This window comes from Carcharhinus amblyrhynchos, chromosome 23 (assembly GCF_965287045.1).
Source record: "Carcharhinus amblyrhynchos chromosome 23, sCarAmb.v2.hapA, whole genome shotgun sequence".
In the NCBI taxonomy this organism is placed as follows: domain Eukaryota; kingdom Metazoa; phylum Chordata; class Chondrichthyes; order Carcharhiniformes; family Carcharhinidae; genus Carcharhinus; species Carcharhinus amblyrhynchos.
In genome coordinates, this window is record NC_137346.1 from 6,089,926 (window position 1) to 6,113,343 (window position 23,418).

The 23,418-nt window shown below is 42.3% G+C and overlaps 1 protein-coding gene across 1 annotated transcript in view; it reads right to left on the reverse strand.

The window, feature by feature from the left end:
* The window catches only part of med13a (mediator complex subunit 13a), a 182,603-nt gene that overhangs the window by 129,439 nt on the left and 29,746 nt on the right, over nt 1–23,418 (reverse strand). The window contains exon 3 of the mRNA XM_080210890.1: nt 19,040–19,124. Coding sequence (XP_080067016.1) covers nt 19,040–19,124 — 85 coding nt within the window. The remainder of the gene's footprint in view (nt 1–19,039; nt 19,125–23,418) is intronic.

Consider the following 23,418-nt stretch of genomic DNA (forward strand, 5'->3'; position numbering starts at 1 on the left):
CGGCCTCACCAATGCCCTATACAGCTGCAGCAAGACCTCCCTACTTTTATATTCAATCCCCTTCGCTATGAAGGCCAGCATCCCATTCGCCTTCCTGACCACCTGCTGCACCTACAAGCTGGGTTTTTGCGACTCATGCACAAGGACCCTGAGGTCCCTCTGCACCGTCGCCTGCTGCAGTTTTTCGCCCTGTAAGTAATAGTCCTTCCTACCATTCTTCCTACCAAAGAAACTTAAAAAAAAATCAGCAGATCCAGCAGTATCTGTGGACAGAGAAACACAGTTAATGTTTCAAGTTCAGAATATCAGCAATAAATATCCACATTCAGCTTTACTAGCCCACTGCATATGTAAGAAAGTACACAATTAAGTTTGAGAAGCTAGAAAAATAATCTTAGTGGAGGCACACCACAAAAGATCAATAAACAATACAAAGTCCAGCAGATGTGCAAGTTCAAAATTGCAGAATTAGAATGAACAGAGCTTGACCACTTGCTTTACTGATTTTCTGGAACTGTCTACAGTCAGGTTTGTTTACTGATCAAGTAGAGAGACAAAATCACATGTACACTGATGATACTGCACCTTTAAAAAATATTTATGTTTCTTCTAAGGAGTAGGCTTCAAATTGTTTTGCAGGGTGCAGATTTGTCCAAGAAAATTTTTTGAATTAGTAACTGGGAGAACAGGATAAGTACTTGAAGTGTTTGTTAAAGCAGGGCTGAGTTTACCCTGGGGCTTCAAAGTATTGATTAGGTTGATTGACAGGGACAGAGTCATGTGCTTATTGAGAGAAGGCAAGTTTTCAAGGGGAAAAAAGTTTGTCATTTTAAAATAAGCAGTTTCTGCCTAGTTCTGAAAGAAACAAGATGCCCATCTCTTTGGGAGTCATCTGGGGACTCAAGGGCTGGCAACCCAAGTACAAGCAAGCCAGTGTTTTGCAAATTGATTTTGAAGAGGGGATTAAGTCTGTAAGAAAAACTTTGCTTGATAAACTCTAGAGATAGGTTAGCAGTTATGTTTAAGTATTACTCAATTGTGAAATTTTAAGCTAATTCATTTGTTATTAAACTATGTTAAATAAAAGTTTTTCATAAAAGCTTCAGTGTGTCAGCTGAATCCTGCCTGAAGTCATCACTAGGACGCTTACCGGTAGTTGTAGTTTTTTTTTCGGGTTTATAAGCGCTTACCTCCGTGAACCGGCCTCATTGTTCCTGAGGAGCAGTATCCAGAGGCAGCGATTTTTGGGCGTGTGAAGAGGCAGCATAAAAGGTAAATTTTTCTGTTTAATTTGTTTAACTGTTTATTTCTAATTTAAGTCGCGAGTTTTTCGGCGGTTTTTTTAAATTAGTTAGAAACCGGAAGTCGTCACTAGGACGCTTACTGGTAGTTGTAGTTTTTTTTTTCTTGAGCCCCTAATCCTATAAATTAGCGCAGAGAGGATACCCGATCCTCTACACTGGTAGAGAATCCCACCCTCCCACCTCCTCTAACCTAAATTAAAAGTGTGGGAAAGTTTTTTTTTTGTTTTTTTTTGTCTTTTTTTTCTGCTGGTAATTGTTTCAGGGATGGCAGTTCAGGCAGTGTGCTGCATCTCCTGTGGGATGTATGTGGTGAGGGACTCCAGTAGTGTTTCAGGGGATTTTACTTTTAAGAAGTGTGTTAGATTGAAGCTTCTGGAGGAGCGTGTAAAGGAGCTGGAGGGGGAATTAGAGGAACTCCGCATAATTCGGGAGGCAGAGGAGGACATAGATAGGAGTTATAAGGAGATAGTCACTCCTAGAAATCAGTCTTGGGTCACTGCCAAGAGGAGGGGAAAGAGGCAAGTGGGGGGAAAATCCCCTGGGGCTGTTCCCCTCCAAAATAGGTTTTCGGTCCTGGAGGCTACAGTTGAGGAGGAATCAACTGGGGATAGCCAAAGGGAGCAGGTCTCTGGGAGTGAGCCTATTGAAAAAGCTCAGGTGGTTAGGGGATGCAAAAGATTGGGGACGCCACAGTCAAGGGGACAGATAGGAGAGTCGGTAGTAATGGTAGGGACTCAGGGCTGGTGTGTTGCCTACCAGGGGCTGGGGTCCGGGATGTATCTGAGAGGATATTCAAGACTCTTGGGGAGAGGGAGATCAACCCCAAGTTATAATTCATGTGGGGACACATGACATAGGGAAGCTAAGGGAAGGGGATATTAAGCAGAGATTCATGGAGTTGGGGTGGAAACTAAAGGCCAAGTCAGACAAGAGTGGTTATCTCGGGACTCTTGCCTGTGCCAAGGGATAGTTTAGAGAGGAATAGAGAGAGGGAAAGTTTGAACTTGTGGCTGAGGGGATGGTGCAGGAGGGAGGGGTTCAAGTACTTGAGCAATTGGGGCTCATTCTGGGGAAGGTGGGACCTCTATAAGAGTGATGGTTTACACCTGAACCAGAGGGGAACAAATATCCTGGGGGGTAAATTTGTGAAGGCTATGCGGGGTGGTTTAAACTGATTCAGAGGGGGGGGTGGGATCCTGAGTAGAGGGGGTGAAAGTGAGGGGGGCATAGTTGGGGACTGCAATGCACAGCATTGTGGGGGTGGGGCAGAGCAGGGTTTGAAATGCGTATACTTTAATGCGAGGAGTATTCGCAATAAAGTGGATGAACTTGCAGCGTGGATCAGTACCTGGGACTTTGATGTTGTGGCCATTTCAGAGACATGGATAGAGCAGGGTCAGGAATGGATGTTGCAGGTCCCGGGGTACAAATGCTTTAGTCGGAGTAGAGAAGGAGGTAGAAGGGGGGGTGGGGTAGCATTATTGGTCAAGGACTGTATTACAGTGTCAGAGAGGAAGTTTGATGAGGACTTGTCTGTTGAGGTAGTATGGGCGGAGATTAGAAATAGGAGAGGAGGTCACCCTGCTGGGAGTCTTTTATAGACCTCCAAAAAGTTCTAGAGAGGTTGAGGAAAGGATTGCGGAGACGATCCTGGTTAGGAGTGAAAGTAATAGGGTAATTGTCATGGGGGATTTTAACTTTACTAATATTGATTGGAATTGCTATAGCTCTAGCTTGTTAGAGAGGTCAGTTTTTGTTCAAAGTGTGCAGGAAGGTTTTTTGACTCAGTATGTTGATAGGCCAACTAGAGGTGAGGCTATATTGGATTTGGTGCTGGGTAATGAGCCAGACCAGGTGCTAGACTTGGAAGTTGGTGTGCATTTTGGTGATAATGACCACAATTCGGTTACGTTCACCTTAGTGATGGATAGGGATAGGCATGAACCTCGGATCAGTAGTTTTAGCTGGGGGAAGGGTAATTATGAGGCTATTAGGAGAGAATTAGGAAGCATAGGTTGGACTATGAGATTACAGGGACTGGGAACGTCCGAAATGTGGAATTTTTTCAAGGAACAGCTACTGCGGGTCTGCAATAGGTATGTCCCTGTCAGGCAAGGAGGATTTGGTAGGGCTAGGGAACCGTGGTGTACTAAAAAAGTTGATTCGTTGGTTAGGAAGAAAAAGGAGGCTTATGTTCGGATGAGACTTGAGGGCTCAGGTAGTGCATTAGAAAGCTTTAGATTGGCTAGGAGGGAGTTGAAGAGGGAGTTAAGAAGGGCTAAAAGAGGACATGAGATGACTTTGGCTGATAGGATTAAGGAGAATCCTAAGGCGTTCTATAGGTATGTCAAGAACAGAAGGTTGGTTAGGGCAAGATTAGGGCCAGTTATAGACAGTAGAGGGAAGTTGTGTGTGGAACCGGAAGAGATTGGAGAGGCATTGAACCAATATTTCTCTTCGGTGTTCACGCAGGGGGACATGAATGTAGCTGTGGAGGACACTGGGGTGCAGGGGTGTAAAATAGAAAGTATTGCAGTTGAAACCGGGGATGTGCTGGATATTCTAGAGGGCTTGAAAATAGATAAGTCCCCTGGGCCGGATGGGATTTACCCTAGGATTCTCTGGGAGGCTAGAGAGGTGATTGCAGAGCCTCTGGCTCTGATCTTCAGGTCATCGTTGGTCTCTGGTATAGTACCGGAAGATTGGAGGACAGGGAATGTTGTCCCATTGTTTAAGAAGGGGAACAGAGACTTCCCCAGGAATTATAGACCAGTGAGTCTTACTTCTGTTGTGGGCAAGGTTTTAGAAAGAATTATTAGGGATAGGATTTATAGTTATCTGGAGAGTAATGAATTGATTAGAGACAGTCAGCATGGTTTTGTAGCAGGTAGGTCGTGCCTTACTAACCTTATTGAGTTCTTTGAGAAAGTGACCAAAGAGGTGGATAGGGGTAAGGCAGTTGACGTGGTATATATGGATTTTAGTAAGGCGTTTGATAAGGTTCACCATGGTGGGCTTCTGCAGAAAATGCAGATGTATGGGATTGGGGGTAATCTAGGTACTTGGATCAGGAATTGGCTGGCAGATAGGAGACAGAGGGTGGTGGTTGATGGTGAATATTCGTCATGGAGTTCGGTTACAAGCGGTGTGCCTCAGGGATCTGTTTTGGGGCCACTGCTGTTTGTAATTTTTATTAATGATCTGGATGAGGGTATAGTTGGGTGGATTAGTAAGTTTGCTGATGACACCAAAGTCGGTGGTGTGGTAGATTGTGAGGAAGGGTGTCATAGTTTGCAGGGTGACTTAGGTTGCAGAGCTGGGCCGCGAGGTGGCGGATGGAGTTTAATGTGGAGAAGTGTGAGGTAATTCATTTCGGTAGGAGTAACAGATGTGTTCAGTATAGGGCTAACGGGAGGACTTTGAATAGTGTGGAGGAGCAGGGGGATCTAGGTGTATGTGTACATAGATCCCTGAAGGTTGGGAATCAAGTAGATAAGGTAGTTAAGAAGGCATACGGTGTCTTGGCGTTTATTGGTAGGGGGATTGAATTTAGGAGTCGCAGCGTCATGTTGCAACTGTACACAACTCTGGTGCGGCCGCACTTGGAGTACTGTGTGCAGTTCTGGTCCCCACATTACAGGAAGGACGTTGAGGCTTTGGAGAGGGTGCAGAGGAGGTTTACCAGGATGTTGCCTGGTATGGAGGGGAGGTCATATGAGGAGAGACTGAGGGATTTGGGGTTGTTTTCGCTGGAAAGAAGGAGGCTAAGAGGGGATCTTATTGAAACATATAAGATGATTAGAGGTTTAGATAGGGTGGATAGTGATAGCCTTTTTCCTCGGATGGAGAATGCTAGCACGAGGGGGCATGGCTTTAAATTAAGGGGTGGTAGTTATAGGACGGATGTCAGGGGTAGGTTCTTTACCCAGAGGGTGGTGAGGGATTGGAATGCCCTGCCTGCTGCGGTTGTAAATGCGCCTAGTTTGGGGGCATTTAAGAGATCTATGGATAGGTTTATGGACGAAAAGGGATTGGTTTAGATTAGTGGGTCAGTGTTTTTTTTTAAAAAACTGGTCGGCGCAACATCGTGGGCCGAAGGGCCTGTTCTGCGCTGTAATGTTCTATGTTCTATGAAGCAAAACAACTATCCTCTCACTAATGCTAAAATAAATTGTTGGGGTCTGGTCTGACTTTATAATATAACCTGGAATTTTTGATTTGGTACCCTAACACCACATGCTGGGGTTGCTGCTGATGATGGTGGGGGAGGGGGCAAGAGAAAAGAGCTGCACAATAAAAAAAAGGTGTCTCGATTTCTTTCGTCATTTTAGCAGTTAAGACTTCAGGCTGCACTGTGGGAAAAAAGTCTATTTTTGCTCTCTAAAGTAAAGCAGACACTGGCAGCTTTGTACATACGCAAATAGGAGCAAGGAACTCAGTTGCAGGAGGCATGAAAGGAGTTTCCAATCTTGTTCACACTTGCTGCCCACATTCTTACTAGCAAGGTTTACTGGATAATTGCAAATTGTGAAATCATCTCAGCTAGTGTTTTGGTACCATGGAAAGGAAACAGAAACAGGAAAAGCTATAGACAAATAAGGAATTCCACTGGGAAAGAAAACATAACAGAGCAGAAGAAATGTAAACATTGCACAGGGATAAGGCTTTTGAATTAGTCACTGAAAAACAAAAACTAGAATAGATACGATTAGCTACAAGCCACTGTTCACAGAAAATAAGTAAATCAGACAAGATTCACAGAATGGAATTCCGAGTAGCAAGAGGGGTGAACTAAGAAGAAATGATTAAGCCAGAGACACCCAGCAATTAGAGGCAAGAGGAATTTGACCTTGTGTTCCTTTAGGTAGGCAAGTGAAATTCTCTGGATGGAGGGCATGATTGAATATTAAAAACAGGAAAATCATTTCTCCAAGTACAAGGAGTTCCGTCAACAAATTTTTCCAAAATGCAAGGAACAATTGGTCTTACTATAAACCAAGGAAAGTGTCTCTAACACAGTGGCTCAGCAAGAAATTCCAAGTGATTCAACACTAATTTCAACAGCCATCATAATAGTTAATCTACCAAAATTAAATGGGCCAGACATTCATATTGCTCATATTATCTCAAGTCAAGGCAGGAAGAGAAAAAAAAGAACCATTTCGGAAAGAAAATCAGGAGTTTGAGTGGAAAAGGTTTGAACACCAATGCTTGCAGGTAATTTTATACACGTACTAAAAAAAAACTTAGTTTCATCCATAGCCACTTTGAACACAATTAAGAACACATGCCTCCAATCCCAGCTATTGCTCAATCCATAATAAAGATGAATAGATATCAGTATTTCTCCAAATTTGACGTCGATTTTACCCAAATTTGTAAGTACATAAATAACTTTTGATGTATTCAAAAAGTATTTCCAATTCTTTTCTCTTAAAATTTCCAGGATGGACATTTGCCAATTGTACACTTTCAGCTAAGAGAGACAATGACCTAGTAGCATTATCATACGACTATTAATCCAGAAACTCAGTCAACGTTCCTGGGCTTGAAACCCGTCATGGCAGGTGATGGAATTGGAATTCAATAAAATCCGGAATTAAGAATCTATTGATAACCATGAAGCCAATGTCGATCGTCAGAAAAACCCATCTAGTTCACTAATGTCCTTTAGAGAAGGAAATCTGCTGTCCTTCCCTGGTCTGGCCTACATGTGACTCCAGAGCCACAGCAATGTGGTTGACTCAACTGCCCTCAGGGAAGTAGGGATGTGCAATAAGTGCTAGCCAGCCAGCAATCCCTATGTCACATGAATGACTAAAAACTGTAGTCCAAAAACAAAAGGAATTTACATTTTTCTTCACATCTAATCGAAACCAATTCCTCATCAGCATCTGCCGTAACTGGCTTCACAAGCGTTACTTTAATTTATTAGCATATATTTGCTTTCAAACGTTCTTTTTTAAAGGGAAGTAAGCAGAAAAACAAGCAGGACAGTTTTTGATTTTAGGTTGGAGGGGAATGCTGCTGCTGAAGGATGTTTCCTTTGTGGGAAATACCAAAATCAGGGGACACAAAAAATAAGCAGTCTCTCATTCAAGGGGAAGAAAGCACTTTTTTGCACTACACCCAACTCCGGTATGGAAAGTTGCAAAGAACATTTGTCAGTTAACATTTAAAAACAAAAACTTCCTCTGCACAGTTAATAAATTGCAGCCTAGTGGCAAAGATTAGCTTCAATGCCCTGGTTAGAAGAGAAGAGTGGCATCACCAGTACAAAATGCACGCGTACACAAAAATCAGGTTTACCTATTATACAATTTATCTCTGTCCCTCCTGAAAATAGCCCATGAATATACCATCTTGGTTCAAGTACAAATGAGCAAGATACTAATAACCTCACAGGACTGGCAGGCAGAAACAGTCAAATCGACATGTGTCAAAAGATTTAGGAAGGGACCAAATGTATAGTAGGTAAATCTGCTGATGATAAAGTAGGAGAGTCGAGCTGCAAAGGGGATACGAGTGCGCAAAAGGATATAGTCAGGATTGTCTATCCTACTTGCAGATGGAATGGGGGAAAATGTGAACTTGCCACTTTGGACAAAAGATCAGGTAAGCAGTATCCTATTTTAAATGGGAATAGATAGCAGAACTCTACAGTGCAGAGAAATCTGGGTGCCTTGGTTCATGAACGACAAAAGTTATTATGTAGGTACAAGTGATTTGAACACGTGCATTTATTATAAATGTCATTTATTGCAAAGGAAATGGAATATAAAATAAGGGTAGTATTGCTACAGCTGTATAAGGTGAAAATGAGACCACGCTTGAGGTACAGCTTTCAGTTTTGATCTCTTATAAAAATAGCAATTGCATTAGCAGTACAGAGAAGGTTGACACCACTGATTCTGGGACGAGGAGGTTATCTACGAGGAAAGATTGGACCTGTACCTATTGGGGTGAAGAAGAAGAATTAGAGGCGATCTTGTTCATTCATAAGATCTGAAGGGATCTGACAGATGGATGCTGAAAGGATGTTTCCCTTTATAGGAGACACTAGAATTAGGGGACACAGTAAAAATAAGCAGTCTCCCACTTAAGATGGAGATGAGGAATATATCTTGTAGAGGATGGCATTCCCTTCCCGGAAAGCAGAGGCAGCATGTTGATGTCAATCTCAACTTTTAAATACTTTAAAAAGGAGTCAAAGGGTATTAGGAGTAGACAGAAAAAAAAGTTTGAGGCGACAATCAGATCCATCACAGAAAAAGGTGGAGTAGGTTCGTGAGCCAAATGGCCTACGCTTATTTTGTATGAACATACAAGTTAATATTTGGATGCAAGTTCTTTCCTCCAAACCGAGGAGGAGCTTAAACGGTCGTACAGCTGAAACATTAACTAGGTTTTTCTTTCGCGTGTTGAGCGGACAAGCATTCTGTTTTTTGCTCAGGTTGCCAGCATTTAAGTTTTCCCATTTGCATCCTTTTCAGCAAAACAAAATTCCGACTTCTTAAAATTCTCATTCAAGTGACTTTGACTCATTACTGAAACATTTATGGTTCAATGAAGAATGTAGGTGGGCATGCCATGAGGAACTCCTGGTATGCCTAAAAATGTGGCACCCTGGTGAAGCTACAACATAGGATTACTTGCATTCCAAACAGCACAAGCAGCAGGTGACATCATTTCACAATGAAATCGATCAGATCCAGTTCCATCACATACAGTTGTGGATGGTCTTGGAGGTGGCTCCACAAATACTCCATCGGCATGGTGGTGAGCCCAGCATATCAGTGCAGGAAACCAGGCTAAAGCATTTGCTACAAACCGAAGTGCCAATTGAATAATCCAGCTCAGCCTTTGGAGCTCCCCAGCATCATAGATGCCAGTTTTCAGCCAATTCAATACACTCCATGTGACAAGAAACAGCTGAAGGCACTGGATACTGCAATAGCTATGAGTTCTGACAATAGTACTAAAGACATATGCTCCAGAACTTGCCCTCTCCCTAGCCAAGCTGTTCCAGTACAATCACAACATCAGCATCTATCCAGCAATATGGAAAATTCTCAAGTCCTGTAAACGAGCAGGATAAATCCAACCCAGCAAATTACAACCTATCAGTCTACTCCAGATCAGTAATGGAAGGGGTCAGCACTTGTTCAGCAACTTGCAAATGGACATTCCATTTGGGTTTCACGGGGTCACTCAGCTCCCAACTTCCTTACAGCTATGGTTCAAACAGGAAAAAAAAGCACGAGATATGAGCAACTGTCTGACATCAAGGCAGCATTTGACAAAACGCAGCATCAAGGAGTTATAACAAAACTGGGGATCAAATGGGAATCAGGGGGCAAGCTCTCCACTGATTGAAGTCATACCTAACACAAAAGGAACATGTTTCATGACCTCTGGAGGCCAATTACTTTAGTGCCAGGACATTAGTGATTTCCTAGGGCCAACCATTTTTAATCTTCCTTCCATCATGAGGTCAGAAGAGGGGATACTAATAGATGTTCGCTGATGATTGAATGATGTTCAGCATCCCCAAGACTCTTCAGACACTGAAGCAGTCCAGCACAATATCCAGACCTGGGCCATCAAGCTGCACGTAACATTTGTGCCACAAGTGCCAGGCAAAGACAAGAGAATATCTAACCATTGCACCTTGACATTATCCTCTCAAACACCAACAACATTGACTAGAAACTGAATTAGCCATACTAAGGTTGTGGTTACAAAAGCAGGTCAGAGGCCAAAAATCCAGCAGCAAGTAACTCTCCCCAAAGCCTGTGCACCATTTACAAAGCACAGGTTAGGATGATGGAATACTCTCCACCTGCTTGAATGAGTGCAGCTCTAACATGCAAGAGGCTCAACAGCATCTGGGACAAAAGGAGACTGCTTGACTGGCACACCATCCAAACATTCACTTCCTCCACCACTGACACTGGTGTGCCTCAGGGATCTGTTTTGGGGCCACTGTTGTTTGTAATTTTTATTAATGATCTGGATGAGGGTATAGTTGGGTGGATTAGTAAATTTGCTGATGACACCAAAGTCGGAGGTGTGGTAGATTGTGAGGAAGGGTGTCATAGTTTGCAGGGAGACTTGGACAGGTTGCTGAGCTGGGCCGAGAGGTGGCGGATGGAGTTTAATGCGGAGAAGTGTGAGGTAATTCACTTTGGTAGGAATAACAGATGTGTCAAGTATAGGGCTAACGGAAGGACTCTGAATAGTGTGGATGAACAGAGGGATCTAGGTGTACGTGTACATAGATCCCTGAAAGTTGGGAATCAAGTAGATAAGGTTGTTAAGAAGGCATACGGTGTCTTGGCGTTTATTGGTAGGGGGATTGAATTTAGGAGTCGCAGCGTCATGTTGCAACTGTACACAACTCTGGTGCGGCCGCACTTGGAGTATTGTGTGCAGTTCTGGTCCCCACATTATAGGAAGGATGTGGAGGCTTTGGAGAGGGTGCAGAGGAGGTTTACCAAGATGTTGCCTGGTATGGAGGGGAAGTCCTATGAGGAGAGACTGAGGGATTTGGGGTTGTTTTCGTTAGAAAGAAGGCGGTTAAGAGGGGATCTTATTGAAACATATAAGATGATTAGAGGTTTAGATAGGGTGGATAGTGATAGCCTTTTTCCTCGGATGGAGAAAGCTACCACAAGGGGGCATGGCTTTAAATTAAGGGGTGGTAGTTATAGGACAGATGTCAGGGGTAGGTTCTTCACCCAGAGGGTGGTGAGGGATTGGAATGCCCTGCCTGCTGCAGTTGTAAATGCGCCTAGTTTGGGGGCGTTTAAGAGATCCGTGGATAGGTTTATGGATGAAAAGGGATTGGTTTAGGTTAGAGGGTCATTGTTTTTTAACTGGTCGGCGCAACATTGTGGGCCGAAGGGCCTGTTCTGCGCTGTAATGTTCTATGACAACAGGACTAAGGATGTACCTGCACTATGCGGACTGCAACAGTTGACAAAGGCAGTACACCACCACCTTTGAAGGCAATCAACACTGGCCTAACCAATGACCCCATTCCATGAATGAATTTAAAATGTTTCAAGTTAACCTTTATTCTGTAGATTAGAGTTATTAGATCCAGCTCTCCTTTTAAAAACTGTCCCAATCACTGCCATAATATTGCTTTGAAATTGTACACTAGAGGCTGAAATTTTGGATTGAAACTGCAACTACTTAGTTTTCTGAAGCTCACTCTTTTTATGGTGGCAGAATGATTAGCACTGCTACTTCACAGCATCAGGGACCCAGATGAGATTCCTGGGCTTGGGTCTCTATCTGCACGTTCACCCCGTGGTTGCGTAGGTTTTCCTCCAGGTGCTCCAATTTCCTTCCACAGTCCAAAAAACGTGCTGGTTAGGTGCATTGGCCATGCTAAATTCTCCCTCAGTGAACCCGAACAGGCGCCAGAGTATGGTGACTAGGGGATTGTCACAGTTCACTTCATTATATAGTGTTAATTCAAGCCTACTTTTGATACTGAAACTAAAAAAAACTTATTTCTAGACAAGTTAAAAACAGATAGACATGCTGCAGCCTAGCCTGCAAAACGCCGTGTGAATGAACAAAATTGCAAAATATTTTTTTGCTGGATTACATTGCATTTTTAAAATCCGCAATGGTTCTTCAGTTACAGCACATCATGTGAGACCTGCAAGTCATACAATGCATTAGTACAATATCACAGATCGCTGAACTCTATCCCGTTTCTGGCCATACACGAAGAGGACCATCCAAGTGTAGGAAGCAATCAGGGAAGAACCATGGAGCTGATACAGTCGACTCGCTGACTTCTGATGAGGGGTAAAAATGTGGACTTTGCAGCTTTGATCGCAGGGCCAAGATGTGATCTCACTGTTGTATACAATAAACCACATGCAAAAAAAGCAAAAGAGTGACTACTTCAAATTAAACTCAGCAACAGGATCAAAAAGATTGAGGTTTAAACTGGCAAATTGCAAAATTTAACACTGATTGCATCAATAAATGGCATGTGTTTTACAATAGTGAACATTTTAGATAAACAGTAGATGCTACAGTGGGGTCTAATTAGAAAATGGCTTTCCATATTCATAGTTAACATGCTATCACAAATAGTAACTGCACACCATATATCTGGCATAACTAACTTGATCAGACGGATCAACAAGTTTTCATCCTACATGGTGCCAGGGCAACACAAAACCAAAATATTAATTGGTCATTCATTGTTTATGGGCCAGCAATAGGAGAGATTCTGGCAATCTTCTGGTCCAAGCATAAGCAGATGATTTTAATTTTCACATGGTTCATATTTTTAATATTGTAAATGAAATAATGAATTGCAGCTGACTGATAAGTTTCACAAAATATTAAATTCAAATAAACCATTTAAAATGAAAATAGTGGTAGGTGTTACAGGCTTTGATGTGAGAGCCTCACTAAATATTGTTACGAGTAACAAGGAGCAGCCCAGTTTATGCAAATTATAATTACGCAGGGTACAATTCAGTTGGCAAAAGGGAAACAAAAAATACAGACATCTCAAATCTTTAGTATCCTGGAGTGGAGTTTTATCAAATAAATGTTTAAATTAGAAAAAAATGCATCTATACACACATTAGGACTCGAATTTATAGGATCACACTCACAGGCTGGGCGAAGAGCATTTTCAAGATAGTCTATGTTCGATCCTTACAACCTCATAGCAGGACGTATGTTGCAAGTGATGAGGGCAATCTAAAGCCTGGATCCCACTCCATCTAGTACTGCTCAAATCAAAGTTTCTTGGTCATGCAATGAGCTTAGGACCATATCACTCCAGCTACAAGCAAGAGTCTAAAACACATGACTACCCCTAATTTGGCACATTTTTGCAAGTTCATTTGAGATCAGAAATTTTTAGTGCAGGAAATGGAAAGAGCACAAGTACAATAAAAGTCTTCTGCAAGTTATGATGCTTAACAAATGTAATGAGATTTTCTCTGTGTCTATTCTAAACTATCTACTAGCATTTTCCACAATGACGTGCAAGTCATAATCTTGACCAATAGATCCGCCACAGACCCAGTTCACGTTCGGACAGAAGTCAAACAAGGCTGCATCATTGCACTGTTTGTTTCAATCTGCCTTGCTGCACAGCTCCATCGCACCCTCAAACTCCCTGAAGTGAAGCCAAACAGAATCTGTTCAATCTCCACCACTTGCAGGACAGAGCCAGAATCATTCCTTCCTCAGTCACAGTAAGTATTCTGACAATGCTTACATCTGCGCACACTAAAGGCATGTGCTCCAAGCCATCAATACCTCCGCTGGAGGTGTACAAGAACATGGGCCCTACACCAAACATCTACAAGGCACCAAAATCCATGCCAAGGCCTTGGACAACATAGACCACTTTCCACACCTTGGAGCCTACTACCAGGGCAGACATTGATGATGAGATTCAACAAGGCCTTCAGTGGATATTTTTCAGGCTAGAGGAAGGTTTGTTGTGGTATTCCCCAAGGGTTGGTATGGGACCCTTGCTTTTCATCATCCAGATCTTGGCATGAAGGGGACAAACTTTAAGGTTTGCTGTTAAGGAAATTCAAGGATTTTTGACCCAGTGACATTGAAGGAACAGCTATATACTCCCAAGTCAAGATGGAGGGGGGCTTGGAAGGGCAATGCCATTGAATGTCAAGGGATGATGGTTAGACCTTCTCTTGTTGGAGATGGTCTTTGCCTGGCACTTGTGGTACAAACTTTACTTGCCACTTGTCAGCCCAAGTCTGAATATTGTCCAGATCATGCTGCATTTGTACATGAATTGCTTCAGAAATTCAGTGCGCAAATCAGAAAACATTCCCACTTCTGACCTTGCGGTGGAAGGAAGGTCATTAATGAAGCAGCTGAAAAGATGGTGAGGCCTAGGTCATGAGGCACTCCTGCAGTGACACTCTGGAGCTGAGCTAATTGATTTTCAACCACCACAATTTTCCTCCTTTGTGCTAGGTAAAACTTCAACTAGAGGTTTCCACCAGATTCCCACTGGCTTCAGTTTTGATAGGGCTCTTTGATGGCATATTCCAAATGCTGCCCTGACATCATGAGCAGTCACTCATACTTCACCTCTGACATTCAGCTCTTTTGCTCATGTTTGAGCAAAGGCTGTAGTGAGGTGAGCAGCTGAGTGACCCTGGCGAAACCCAAACTGAGTATCCATGAACAGGTTATTTTGCAGAGTAAGTGCTGCTTGATTGAACAACTGATAACCCATTCACATACTTTGCTGACAATTCAGAGCAGGCTGATGGGGCTGGTTGGATTTGTCCTGTTGTGGTGTACAAGACATATTTGAACAATCTTCAACATTGCTGGGTACATGCCAGCGCTGTTGTTGTACTGGAACTGCTTGGCTGGAGGAGGGGGTAGGTTCCAGAGCACAAGTTTTCAGTTATTGCCAGAATATTGTCAAGATCCATAGCCTTTGCAGTATACAGTGCCTTCATTCATTTCTTGATATCCGAGATCAGATGAATAGAATCAAATTAGGGAAGACTGACAACTGCAATGCTGGGGATGTGCAGAGACAGCCGAGATGGGTCATCCACTTGGCACTTCAGGCTGAAGATTGTTGTGAATGCTTCAGTGTCATTTTTTTTGCACTGATGTGCTGGGCTCCATCATCAAAGATGGGGATATTTGTGGAGCCACCTCCTTCAGTGACTTGTTTAATTTCCCACGGCTGAACGTGGCAGGACTGGAAAGCTTGGATCTGATCCATTGGCTGTAGGATCATGTAGCTCTGTCCATTACATGCAACTTGGTACAAAAGTAGTCCTGTGTTGTAACTTCACCAGGTTGACATTGCATTTTTAAGCGTACCTACTGTTGCTCCTTGCGTACCCACCTGCACTTTTCACTGAGCCATGGTTCATCCCCTGGCTTGGTTATAACGGTAGAGTGGGGAATATACCAGACAGGAGGTTATTGTGTGTGTGTGTGTGTGTGTGTGTGTGTGTGTGTGTGTGTGTGTGCGCGTGTGCGTGTGTGTGCGTGTGTGTGTGTGCGTGAGAGAGAAAAAGATACTGTTGCACTGATGCATCTGCAGCAGGCATACTGATGAGGGCAAGATCAAATCTGTTTCTTCCTCTCCTGCTGGTTCCCTTACCACTTCTTGCAATGCCAATCTAGTAGCTACATCCTCTAGGACACAGCCAGCTTGATCCATGGTGCTGCTACCAAGCCACTCTTGGTGATGGACCTGCCACCCAAAGTACATTTTCCATCCTTACCACATTCAAGTGCTTCCTCCAAGTGTGCTCAATGTGGAGGCGGACTAATCAGCCAGAGGTTTCCTTATTCATGCTTGATCTGGTGCCATGAGTCTTCATGTGATCCAGAGTGAATGTTGAGGATTCCCAAGGCAATTGCCTTTTGACTGTATACCACTGTGCCATTACTGCTGCTGGGTCTGTCCTGCTGGTGGGATAGGACATGTCCAGGAGTGGTGCTGGCGATCTCTGACATTTGCAAGGCACAATTCCCCACATTACGCTGTTGCTTGACAAATGTGGGACAGCTCTCCCATTTTTGGCACAAGCCCCAAATGTTAGTAAGGTGAATTTGCAGAGTTGACAAGGCTGGGTTTGTCATTATTTCTAGTGCTACATCAATGCCAGGTGGTCCATCCAGTTTCATTCCTTTTGTAGCGATTGAATACAACTACATGGCTTGCTGGGCTGTTTCATAGTGCAATCAAATCCGTTGGGCAGGAGTCGCATGTAGGTCAGACCAGGAAAGGACAATGGTTTCAAGGTAGACTTTTAATTCCAGCTTTTTTTTTGTATTGAGTTTAAATTCTACCATCTACCATGGTCGACCTACCATAGGTCTCTGGGTTACTAATCCAGCAATAACACCACTGTGCCATTGTCTCCCCTCAAAATAATGCATTTGATATGGAACATGGAAAATATATACGGGGTAATATTTTTCAGGGAGTGCACAAGCAACAGGTCCTGGGTGTATACATGCATAGCTCACTGAAGGTGGCATGACAGGTTGCAAAAGCATTTAGTTGGAAGAGAGGTCGGAAGACAGGTTGAAAGAGCAGACGCAGCACGGATTCGTTAAGAGGAAGTCGTGTTTGACGAGTTTATTGAATTTCTATGAGGATGTGACTAGTGCGGTAGACAGAGGGGATGTGGTGTTTCTAGATTTTCAAAAGGCGTTTGATAAGGTGCCTCACAAAAGGTTGCTTCAGAAGGTTAGAGTGCACGGAGTTGGGGGTAAGGTGTTAGCGTGGATAGAGGATTGGTTGTCTAATAGGGGGCAGGGAGTTGGTATCAATGGGTGCTATTCTGATTGGCAGCTGGTGACTGGTGGAGTGCCGCAGGGATCGGTGCTGGGGCCTCAGCTATTTACCATTTATATAGATGATCTGGAGGAGGGGGCTGAGTGTAGGGTGATGAAATTTGCTGATGACACAGATGAGTGGAAAAGCAAATTGCACGGAAGGTGTGGAAAGTCTGCAGAGGGATCTGGATAGGCTGAGTGGGCGAGGACCTAGCAGATGGAGTATAATGTTAGCAAGTGTGAGGTTATCCATTTTGGCAGAAATAATAGTAGGAGGGATTACTATTTAAAGGGCGAAAAGCTGCAGCATGCTATGGTGCAGAGGGACCTGGGGGTCCTTGTGCATGAGTCGCAAAAACCCAGTCTGCAGGTGCAGCAGGTGAACAAGAAGGCGAATGGAATGTTGGCCTTTATAGCGAGGGGAATAGAATATAAAAGTAGGGAGGTCTTGCTGCAACGGTACAGGGCACCGGTGAGGCCACAGCTGGAGTACTGTGTGCAGTTTTGGGCCCCGTATTTGCTAAAGGATATATTGGCCTTGGAGGGAGTACAGAGGAGGTTCACTAGGCTGACACCGGAGATGAGGGGGTTGGACTATGAAGACAGACTGAATAGACCGGGTCTGTACTCGTTGGAGTTTAGAAGGATGAGGGGGGATCTTATAGAGATGTATAAGATAACGAAAGGGATGGGTAGGGTAGAGAGATTCTTCCCGCTTAGAAAGGATATCAGGACTAGAGGGCACAGCCTCAAGATAAGGGGGGGCCAGTTTAGAACGGAGTTGAGGAGGAACTTCTTCACTCAAAGGGTGGTGAATCTCTGGAATTCTCTGCCTGTTGAAGTGGTGGCGGCTACCTCGCTTAATATATTTAAGTCACAGGTAGATAGGTTTTTGACAGACAAGGGAATTAAGGGTTATGGGGAGAAAGCAGGAAAGTGGAACTGATCCGCTTCAGATCAGCCATGATCTTATTGAATGACACGGCAGGCTCGAAGGCCTACTCCTGCTCCTATTTCTTAAGTTATGTTCTCGTTTTCAAGGCTTGGGATATAAAGTACAACATCGAGGTTATGCTGAACTTGTACAAGACACTAGACAGACTTCAGCTGGAACAGTGTACACAGCTCTGGGTGCCTCACTATCGGGAGGATGTGAATACATTGCAGAGTTTGTTTTGTTTAGCAAATGCAAAGTCACTAAGCCCAGCAGTTTTCTTGTCCTCCTATGTCAAGTGCGATAATGCCTCATCTGTGGAGGTTGGTCAAGCAGGGCCACAGCCAGTTCAACAATCAGTTGAAGGTGGACCACCCCTTCTTTGGAAGGTTGAAATTAGACAGCTGTTGAGTTGGGTTTGAGACCAGACACTTGTTTGCTGTGTCCAATAATTAATGTTAATAATAAATGTTATTAAACGTCCCATTCATTTCTCCAGATGAACTTTGCACTGAAGTCCAAAGTGAGAGTTTTTCCAGATCTACTTTCTTGACGAGTAGATTCAGGTGGGCTGGGTGGGGGAGAATTAGGTGTGATTTAACTTGTAACAATTCATTTGAATGTTGTTCTTTATCGTCTTTTGCACTGTGAAAATAGAGTGCAGAAAATACTTAGAAGAATGATTCCAAGGATGGAAGCTTCAGTTACAAGGACTGATTGGAGAGTTTGAGAAATGTTCTCCTTAAAACAGAGGTGATGGTCAAGAGGAGGAGATTTGATTGAATTGTGCAAAAAGGAGAAGGCTGCACAATAACTTCACTGCGGGGTTTATGCAAGCCAACTTGAGACAATAACAAAAACTTTAAACACTGTGCTTCCTTGAAAAAGTGCAACATCCTCACTGACATCTGAGAATTCCTGGCCCAACATTCCCAAAAGTAGAGAAAAAGCATCAGATAAGCAGTTTAACACAGTCATATCACTGAGGGCAAGCTGAAGTCAAGCAATAATAGCAAGAGTACTTGGCAACCAGGGCACTCTACCCACTCACTCCAATTATCTGCCTCATTTGTGACAGACTAAGTCCACATTGGACTCCTCAGTCACCCAACAGCTAATTTTTAAACAGAGAAGCAAGTCTCCCTGACTCAAGAGGGACTGCCCGAGAAGATTACTAGTATTCAACTATTCAATGAAATTGCTGATACAAAATGTTGTTTCGAAAATGTACAAAAGCATATGTTTTCTTCAAATGCAAAACATCCCAATGCCACTCCCAACCCAAATTTTTCATTCAATTAGGAAGATAGTATACAAGTACTTTTTCTGCTTCAACCATTTTTTAAAAGTGATCAGGAATAGATTTAAAGTTGTGATCAGTAGAGTTTGTCAATAAAAGGCATGATAGCTAAGCTCCGTCATATTTCAAACAGCTGTAGGATATTATAGCACCTACCTTTCCAGCAAGTTGTGAATGGCCTTAAAAAGCAGTGTTCGGCATTCGTATGACAGTCCCTGTTCCCACAATCCCTCCTCTTCAACTGAAAAACGAAACAGCAATTTAAAACGTTAACACCAGTTAATAAAACAAAAATCCACAAATGGAAGACAACTTACATTTACTTAATAATCGGGGATCATTCTGACTACTGCTCTCCCCATCATCCTTCATGAGATACCAGCGGTCTCTGAACTACGGCCCATGGTCACAGGTAACTTGCTGCCATTTCCATTTGTATTTCTTGCTTAGTATTCTGTCCTGCTGCTATTTTCTGCACTTAGATTAAGAGCTGACGCATTAATGAATTAAGCTATCCAATGGTATCAACTCAAATGAAAATCAATGGAAATGTGGAATTTAAACTCCATGTTCTATGTAGCTATGCAGGGAGTTGAAGTGGCTCAGTGGACGATTCTCCTGCTCGGAAGGCCCCAGCTTCAAGTTCACTCCAGGACTTGTTGGTTACAACAGAACCCGTCAATGGTACAAACAAGCCAATATACATCAGTGTCAGTCCTCAACTCGGCTAAGTGGAGAGGGTGAGCATAGGTGAAGTTATGCAACCCTCCAGTAAAAGATCAACTTAAACAATATTGAAACCTATAATCGCCAAATACAACAATTACATACCAATGCAATCAACATAGTTATAAAATTCAATGATCTTTAAGAATTTTTTTTAGAGCTTTCTTAATTTTACATAACCAATGAATCATTATAGACATTCCAAGAATGGCTCCATAATTGTAACTAAATACCTGTGCTGCTCACATGGGTCTTCAAAACTAGTATCCTAGAGAACTGACAGAACAGCAAACTCTGTCCAGGAATGTGCAACATTTACTTGTCTTTATGTCTCCCATTCCTAATTTTCCATCTTCCTATCTTAACTGAAAATCCATAAAGTAGAATTGTATGCGCTGCCTCATTGGAGACCCATGTTCAATTCTGGCCTCGTTTGCACACAGTGTCTGCATGGGGTCCCTCCAGGTGCTCCAAAGATGTGCCGGTTAGGTTGCTTAAGGGACAATTTATCATGGCCAGTGTCAAGGGGTTTTACCAGGGTAAATATGTTGGGTAAATAAAGGGATAGGGCCTGGTTGGGATTGTTGTCAGTTTGATTTTTATATGCCCAATCACTGTCAAGTGCTTCTGCCATGACTATGCAGGGATTGCTTCTCCCCTGGTTCTTTGGTCTGCCTAGGAGGATGGACTAGAGGGACTGGTCTTCAAATCTTGCCAATCAAGTGAGACTCCACTAGAACGGGTTTTAGAAGAGCTGTAAACATTATTCTAGACAAGAAATATTAGAAAATAAAACAGGTTAGCACCTGGAAATAAAAAGCTGACAAAGCAAAAAACATCCAAAAGAATACTACAGATGGATTATAAGACAGTTTAACACAAACAGAACCAAATTCAACGGCAAACGTCCAGCTCATTGCTAGAAGATAATCAGACTTTCAGGGTGATGGATTATTAAACAAGCAAGGTATCCCTTCTCAACTGAGAGAAAATTATTTCTTAAAAGAAATACTTGTTTATTTTAATACCATCTACTCATTCAATGCACAAGCTACATCTGATTGACTGTTTCACAAGTTAAAAATCAAGATTTCTACAATTTGGCAGGAGCACAGGAGAACAGATCCAAGACAGACATTGAATCAATGCAAGCGTGAAGAAAATTTATAATATCTCCACTAGAATGAAAAGTACACATTACTGCGCTGATTAATCTTTTACAGAAGTCACATGGTTGCTTCTACAGAATTCATTTCAACTGCATAACTGTTGGAAAGCATGAACAAGTGCAAAATAGTCACTGCATAAATAAAGGTTTGGCATTAAGCATCTAATAGAAGGATGATTTTGTAGGTGGAGTTCACAAACTCACTTCAGTGAAGTTATATCAACTGAACTGCCTTGTAGCTAATTATCAGTTACCTATCAAATAAGATTTTAAATTTAACATTCAGAAAGGTGTTTGTGTTAAAGAAGGCAACTGATTTGTAGTGCATTAGAGTGTTCAGTTTGATGCCTTTGTGCCAAATGGCCATGTGTACCATAATAAAGACCATCTACTGTCAAGGAGAACACTTTGCAAGCAATTCTTAAACTAGCCAATTCTGGTGCTCATACTATCACTGCCAGTGTGACAATGATGCAAGTTACCCACACTTGCATGCCAGAGAAAATTTCAACAAGAAAAAAGGTGTGGTCCCCATGTAGACACCTGATAAAAAGTGCTGCATTGAGAATTCTAGCATTAGCAAAGGTGGGATCAGTTAGTAATGAGCTTTGACACTCTTGGCAGACATTGAAGAAGCTGAACATTGTAGAGCAGAAAACTGCAACTGCTGCCAAAAACAGGCAGCAGAAGCTGGGTAAATATTAACTTGACAGGATTTACCAATGGACTTTAGCTATGCAATAAACCCCTCAACAATCCAAGTGGGCTCAATCTTAATAAACTGGATTTACATTATACTTATTTTTATACATGGATTTCAAGTTATATCTGAATGTGTGTCAGCAGTCAAGTAGCTTACAACTTTGACTCATGGAAGAAAAACTGGTAGTTCACCAATCTGGCACATTTGGCAGGCTCAAGAAAGTGCCTTGGTTAAATTGCACAATTTAAAATTTGCGCAATTTTAATTTCCCTTACTGGAAGAGAAAATTTCCTAGTGACAAGTTAATCAATCTGGGGTAGGTCAGTGGTACGAAACCAGTGAATAACTATTTTACTGACATTTGTGTTAAGATCTTTTAGAAACTACCACACCTTGTCTTCCTTTCATGGAACTGAACAATCTGTATTATGAAAAAAAACAACCTATTCTAAAAAGCTTTATTCCCCATTGGGCAATTCCATAATTGGAAAACACCCTACACTGTATAACTCAAGGTTATCCTGTGAGTCAATTAAGAAGTTAAGATATTCATTGCAAATTCACTGGTATTTACCTTTAAGTGCTGCTCGGATGAATGCAATTTAATAGTGAATGGCTTTCTGAACAAGCAGCAGTAAAAGAAAAATCACATCCCGTTCAATTTTGAGATCAAGTTATCCTCTACAAGTTCAGGTACGGTCTGGAAACAAATCCTCCAGAAATTGTAAATTAGAGAGTTGAAGCAAATCTGTATATTTAAACCTCTGATCAAGTACATTGCCAATGCTTTAAAACAGTATTTTGTAGCACACCAAGTGCAGTAAATATAGGAGTGCCAAAGACCCCTTGGGGTCAATCAGAAACTTGGCACCCAAAAAACTGAAAGCCAAAATCCAGCTGGCCTGAACAAAATGCCAGATTTGTGCTGTTACAGTCCCGCACATAATACACATTTAATCACCCATGGTGTTGCAATTTCAGCATTGCAACAGTTTTCCTGATGCCTTTTGGCATGACGCGAACACAAGGGAACAAAGAGCTCATGAAACAGAACAGATAGATGTTCATAAAAACAAAAAGTTATAAAGTAACAAAACACCTGGTCAGAGTTCAAGGTTGTAATACAATATTACTGTTTACTGTTTAGGCATTTTCACAAACAGTACAGTAGCTTTTTCACTAGGATACAACCTTTTAACATTTCAGCAGTACTGTCACTAGTGACAGAAGAAACCAGGAGGGGTAAAAGCTATTCCTGCTATACTCAAAGCAGGTTACCATCAAGCCTTGGACCTTGTAGGGTGCTTAATGCAATTACTTCAGACTGGTTCCATTATAAAATTACAATCCAGTACTCCAACACACTGATCTACAATTCTCTCTCCAGATACGTTTGAAAAAAAAACAGCCTAGAGCCAGGACATCCACTGGTGGAGCATCAAGGTGTGCTGTGCTCAATGCCCAATATGTAGATTTACTGACCATATTTGCTTGTCAATTCCAAGACCACTTGAAAGCATTGACAGTATAATTCACTTATATTGCCCATCTTTGCTACATTCATTTCAAACAGCATTTTGCCATATTTGTCTTTTATGCACCCACAGTTATCTGTCAAGGATATTGGGTGCATAAAAGACAAAGATGGTAGAATATTGTTCGAAAGGGTTATAGTAGAAAAAGATGGATGGAATATACAAGTGAATTGTTCACAAGGAAGTCCTCAAGATGGAGGCAAAAGATGGACTAAACATAATATCAGACGTAAAAAACACTCTGTAATCAATGAGTACAGGAAAAGCTCCAGGCAGAGATAAATTAACAAAAGATTAAAAAGCCCTTGGAGAAACAGAATTAGATGTGATAACAGAAACTGAAATAAAATACATTCCAAGTGACTTGAGACAATCATTGTGAAGTTACCCACGAAATATAAAA